This window comes from Parus major, chromosome 23 (assembly GCF_001522545.3).
Source record: "Parus major isolate Abel chromosome 23, Parus_major1.1, whole genome shotgun sequence".
Lineage (NCBI taxonomy): Eukaryota > Metazoa > Chordata > Aves > Passeriformes > Paridae > Parus > Parus major.
In genome coordinates, this window is record NC_031791.1 from 2,192,234 (window position 1) to 2,198,255 (window position 6,022).

The window sequence follows — 6,022 nt, forward strand, 5'->3', positions numbered from 1 at the left end:
CTCGGGAGCTCCTTTCCATCCTCTCTCCTGGCAAGCTGTGGGCTCCTCCTGGATGCCCCCGAGGTTTGTGCTGGAGCATGGGGGATTTGGAGCCTGGCATTCTGAGGAGTTCCCCCTGCCGTGGGGCAGGAGGGGGCTGAGCTGCTCAGTGCCTCGAGGCAGGTGATGGGCAGGATGCTGAGGATCTCCTGTCTGTCTGTGGTGGTGTCCATGTGGCTCATGTGGGACATGGGGATCAGAGGGACCTCAGGGTGCCGCAGCAGCAGCCGCACTGCCCTGTCCCAACCTGGGAGTGTTTCAAGGGATTTTCACCTCCTGGACATGCAGTGTCCACTCCCCTCCGTGCCGGGGAGTGCAGCCCTGTCCTGGCACCCCAAAGACATTGGAGCTCAAGGAGGAGCATCCTTTAGGATGGTCCCTGATCCTTTCCTGGGAGTGCTGAGCTCCCGTGGATGTGAGGGGAAGATCGTGCTTGGTGTGGTGACGTGGATTGGGGTGACCCGTGTGTGGCTTTGGGGGGACGTGTGCCACCAGTGCCAGGACCCCAAAAGGGAGTGACAGCGGCACCGCTGCCAGCTCCGGGATTTGGGATGATGACAGGGCAGGCAGTACTGGGAGCTGTGCCCGGCTGAGCCGTGGGCAGGGCATGAGGGGTCTGCCGTGCCAGGACCCCTCGGTGGCAGGAGGAGGAGGAGGCTGGAGCCCTTGGGCTGTGCTGTGTTGCAGTTCCCGGTGCGTGGGAGGAGTGGTCCCCGTGGAGCCTGTGCTCGGTGACCTGCGGGCGAGGGGCCAGGACCAGGACACGGCACTGCGTGGCCGCGCGGCACCGAGGGAAGGCCTGCGAGGGCCCCGAGCTGCAGGCCAAGCCCTGCAATATCGCGATCTGCCCGGGTCAGTACCTCCCTCTCCCCACACTCCTTCTTCCCGCCGGGAGTGCCAGGAGACGGCGCCAGCTGAGCGCCAGGGCTGCGCTCCTGGTGCTGTGAGGGATGGGTGGCAGCGCCACGGGGACCTGGGGTGCAAGGCTGCTGTGACACTGCTGGGACACAGGATTTCCATCCTGTCCCTGCTGGAAATCCAAGTGGAAAATCGGTGCCGTTGGTGGTGCCGGGGTCTCGAGATCCCAGCATGGGCAGGGGTCCAGCCTGAGAATCACAGAGGAGGTGGCTTGTTCCCTACCTGTCTGCTGTGTCTGGCACTGGGGTGGCACAGGGACATTGTGGGGTACAGGGAGGTGACAAAGGGGGTCAGCACAGGGTCTGTCTGCACACAGGTGGCAGTGCCACATCCGTCCCTTCCTCCTGCGTGCCAGGAGTGGTCGTGGTGGTGGCTGTGAGGTTTCTGCAGTGACAGGCAGGGATGCCATGTCTTGGGCGATGTCCCCATGGGGACCCTACGTGTGACACGGGGCAGCTGGCAGGGAGTTCACAGCAGGAGGGAGCACAGGACCTGCTCCTGCAGCAGCTCTGACAGGGACACGACACCCATAGCACATAGCTTTGGCCATGGCAGTCCCGTGGAGATGCTGCTGGAGTCTTGGGCTTGGGAGGGAACAATGCCAGTGATGCTGGATTTGGTTGGAAGTGTGCCAGGAATGCTGGATTTGGTCAAAAGCAATGCCAGGGATGCTGGACTCGGCAGGAGTGATGCCAGGGATTCTGGATTTTGTTGGAAGCACTGCCAGGGATGCTGGATTTGGCCAGAAGTGATACCAGGGATTCTGAGTTTGTTTGAAAGTGGTTCCAGGGATGCCGGGTTTGGAAGCCAGAGCTTCTGAATTTGGCGGGACCAATGCCAGAGATGCTGGGTTTGGTTGGAAGCGATGCCAAGGATGCCAGAAATGTTAAGTTTGGTGCGAGCAACACCTGGGCCCCCACTCTGAGCATGTCCCTTGTGTCACAGCCGGTGTGGAGGCCAGTCCTAGTGACAGCCCCATGCCCGTCCGGCACAGGACAAGCCAGCACATCCGTAGGTTGGACTCGTTGCCCGGTGAGCCCGGTGTGGGTCACAGCGAGCCGGGGCCGCGCGGCCGAGCGGCCGCTGTCCAGTGGGAGCTGACGCTGCTCTCCTTGTCCCCGCAGTGGAAGGGCAGTGGCTGGAGTGGGGCGCCTGGAGCCGCTGCTCCGTCACCTGTGCCAATGGCACCCAGCAGCGGACGCGCAAGTGCAGCGTCTCGGCCCACGGCTGGGCCGAGTGCCGGGGGGCCCACGCCGACGCCCGGGAGTGCTCCAACCCCACATGTCCCAGTAAGGCCCCGCGCGCTGGGGGGGAGCGGGGGGATGGCCTCGCGTCGGGGCGCGGCACCCAGCACGGCCCAGCCGTCGCGCCGCCGCGGTGTCACCGCCGGTGATACCTGCAGCGCTGGCAGCCCCCTCCACTGTAGGGGAGCGAGAGTCTGAGGATGATGCCAGGGATCACCGGGCACGTCTCAGCTGCAGGAGCTGGGGGTTGGCACTGTCCTCGTGGCGGGTGGCGCTGGGGACCCGTCGGTGCCAGGTGGCTGCGGGTCCCACCGTGCTTTAGCGTAGAAGCACGAGGGAGCTCTGACATGTGCACACGGGGCTGGGGATGACTCTGGGCATGGGGAACACCGGGAAAAGGATGGACCACGGGGTCCTCATCCTGTCCTTTGAGCTGCTCCTTGTTTTGTGGGAGAGGTCATGGCATCGGTGGCAGCCACAGAGGGAGATGGTGGCTGTGCCATGGTGCCCATGGATGGTGACAGGGAATAAGGGGCATCTGCACCAGGATGGGCATCTGCACCAGGATGCCAGTCTGCTCTAAAAGAGATTTAAATCACTGATCCATGGATTTCACACCCCGCGGGATTTCGGCTCACAGCGCGTGGAGCGGCCCCGTCCCCGTGGGTGCCACTCTCCGTGCGCAGAGCCACGTGTCCCACAGTGTCCCCATCCTCACAGCAGACAGCAAATGGGGTCCCTGGAACCACTGGAGCCTCTGCTCCAAGACCTGCGACACCGGCTGGCAGCGGCGCTTCCGCATGTGTGAGGGCACGGGCATGCAGGGCTACCCCTGCGAGGGCACCGGCGAGGAGGTGAAGACCTGCAACGAGAAGAAGTGCCCAGGTACAGGGTACCCCACACCCCAGCGCCCCCCACCCCACACCTGGGCAGTGCTGATCCCCCCCTTCCCCCCCAGCCTACCATGAGATGTGCAAGGATGAGTACGTGATGCTGATGACCTGGAAGAAAACAGCTGCGGGGGAGATCATCTACAACAAATGTCCCCCCAATGCCACAGGTGACCCCAGATGCCCCCCGGGATGCAGTAGGACAATGGGTGGTGGGTGGTATTGGGGTCAAGCACCCCAAAGCCCAGGGGCAGTGGGTGGTGTTGGGGTCGAGCCACTTGGAGCCAAGCAGAGGGTGGTGGGTGACATCAGGGACCAGCACCCCCAAACTCCAGGGGCAGAGGGTGGCATTGGGGTCAAGCAGCCCTAAACCCCCCTTGCCTTGGAGCAGAGAAGGGGCTGATGGGGCCGAGCCATCCCAAAGCCCCAGAGGCAGAGGGTGGCATTGGGGTCAAGCCACCTGGAACAGGGCAGGGGGTGGTGGGTGACACTGGGGTCAAGCACCCCTAAATCCCCTGGCCCTGGAGCCACACACGGGGTTGTGGGGTAGCATCAGGGTGCCAGGAAAGAATTCCAGTGCCAGCCCCAATCCCAAATCTCCATCACAGGGACTGCCAGCCGCCGGTGCCTGCTGAGCCCCCATGGGGTCGCCTATTGGGGTGTGCCCAGCTTTGCCCGCTGCGTCTCCCACGAGTACAGATACTTGCATCTCTCAGTAGGTGCCCGCTCTGGCACGGTCCCTTCTGTCCCCCTGTCCCTGGGATTCTGTCCCATCCCTGGCACCCCTAGAGCCACCTCACCTCTCTGGCATGGGGAAACTGAGGCAGGGCTCCCTGGGTGATCTGGGAAAGGGGATCTCGTTTAAGCTGTGTCCATGGGGAATGGTTCTTGGGATGGGAAGGTTCCCTCAGATCCCCATGGAATTCCCTGTGGGGTGGGAATAGGGATCCCATCCCAGAGCTGGAAGGCCGTTCTGGTTGGAGTTGTGTTTCTATGTCCTTGGGAAAAGACTTTTGGGATGGGGAGGATGCCCCCAGACCACCCTGATGTCCCCAAACCCCTGTGAATGTCCCCAGACAACACTGGATGTCCCCAAACCCCTATGGACTCCCTCAACCCACATGTCCTGCAGCTGCTTTAATTAACTCAGTGAGCTCTGCAGCGTCCCCCAGGCTCTGGGGACGATAAGGGGCACACAGCACTGCTGGGGGGTGGTGGCAGCAGGGTGACACCGCTGTCCCCACCCTGTACCAGCTGCGGGAGCACCTGGCGAAGGGCCAGCGGGTGCTGGCAGGGGAGGGAATGTCCCAGGTGGTGCGGAGCCTGCTGGAGCTCATGGCCCGCAAGACCTACTACAGCGGTGACCTGCTCTTCTCCGTGGACATCCTGCGCAACGTCACCGACACCTTCAAGAGGGCCACCTACATCCCGTCCTCCGAGGACGTGCAGGTAGCGGGCAGGGGGACAGCCAGGGTCCCCTCCCCAGAGGAGGTGGCCGTCGGTCGGTCGGTCGGTCGGTCGCTCCCCAGCCCCGCTGAGCCCCGTCCCCGCAGCGCTTCTTCCAGGTGGTGAGCTACATGGTGGATGTGGAGAACCGAGATAAGTGGGAGGATGCCCAGCAGGTGAGTGGCACAAGGGGATGGTGGCAGCTGGGATGTCCCCACCCAAGGGGTGTCCCCTCACCGTGGAGATGCGTCCCAGCAGTTCTGGAGCTGCTCCCATCTCCTGCAGGTCTCTCCCGGCTCCGTGCACCTGATGAAAGTGGTGGAGGACTTCATCCACCTGGTCGGGAACGCGCTGAAGGCTTTCCAGAGCTCCCTCATCGTCACTGACAACCTGGGTGAGCAGCGGGGTGGGCGTGGGGCCCTGAGGGGACACAGGAGCGGGAGGTGACGCCCTTGTCCCCCGACAGTGACCAGCATCCAGCGGGAGCCCGTGTCCGCCGTGTCCAGCGACATCAACTTCCCCATGAAGGGGCGACGGGGGATGAAGGACTGGGCCCGCAGCTCTGAGGACAAGCTCTTCATCCCCAGGGAGGTGCTGAGCCTCACCTCAGCCGGTGAGCAGGAGTGCCCAGCTGTGCGCACATCTGGTGGTGTGCACACCTGGAGGCGTGCCTGTGTCTGCTTGAGTGTTCCTGCACATCTGGGATGGCGCACGGGGCTGTGCCTGCACATCTGGAGGGGTGCGCGTTGTGAGCGGGCACATCTGGGAGTGTGCAGGTGTGCACACAGGGGTGAGTGCACATCTGGGAGTGTGCACGTGTGAGCCTGCACATCTGGAACTGTGCACACGTGTGCAGGCGTGTGTGAGCCTGCAGATGTGAGTGCACATCTGGGCGGGCCTAGGCACGTGCCCATGTGAGCGCACACATCTGGAGGCGTGCCTGCCCGCGCACACAGGAGCGCACATCTGGCGCAGGTGTGGGCTCACATCTGGCTCCCATTCACACACACCTGGATCGCGTCCCCGGGGGTGTGCAGGTGGCCACATGTGGCTCTGGGCCCCTGTGTGTGTGTGTGTGCCAGCGCACATCTGGGCGCACATCTGGCAGCCCCGTGCCCCCGTCCCGCGTGTCACCGAGCCCGTGGCTCTCTCTGCAGAAGCCGAGGAGTCGTCGCACTTCGTCATCGGGGCAGTGCTGTACCGCACGCTGGGGCTCATCCTGCCCCCGCCCAGGTGAGTGGTGCCTCCCGCGGTGTCCCCTGCTGTCCCCCGGCCTGTCACAGCCCGTGTCCCCTCCCGCAGGAGCCCCCTGGCCGTCACCTCCAAGGTGCTGACGGTGACGGTGCGCCCGCCGACCCGGCCCGCGGAGCCACTCGTGCTGGTGGAGCTCTCCCACATCATCAACGTGAGTGTCCCTCTCCCGTGTCACCGGCAATGTCCCTCCCCACATCATCAACGTGAGTGTCCCTCTCCCGTGTCACCGGC

General features: G+C 63.9%; 1 protein-coding gene across 1 annotated transcript in view; it reads left to right on the top strand.

The window, feature by feature from the left end:
• Nucleotides 1–6,022, top strand: part of ADGRB2 (adhesion G protein-coupled receptor B2) — a 65,566-nt gene that overhangs the window by 50,705 nt on the left and 8,839 nt on the right. Inside the window, exons 4-14 of the mRNA XM_033519617.1 lie at nt 727–891; nt 2,082–2,246; nt 2,922–3,086; nt 3,160–3,261; nt 3,700–3,806; nt 4,346–4,540; nt 4,645–4,713; nt 4,823–4,931; nt 5,004–5,150; nt 5,695–5,770; nt 5,840–5,942. Of these exons, the coding sequence (XP_033375508.1) occupies nt 727–891; nt 2,082–2,246; nt 2,922–3,086; nt 3,160–3,261; nt 3,700–3,806; nt 4,346–4,540; nt 4,645–4,713; nt 4,823–4,931; nt 5,004–5,150; nt 5,695–5,770; nt 5,840–5,942 (1,403 nt within the window). The remainder of the gene's footprint in view (nt 1–726; nt 892–2,081; nt 2,247–2,921; nt 3,087–3,159; nt 3,262–3,699; nt 3,807–4,345; nt 4,541–4,644; nt 4,714–4,822; nt 4,932–5,003; nt 5,151–5,694; nt 5,771–5,839; nt 5,943–6,022) is intronic.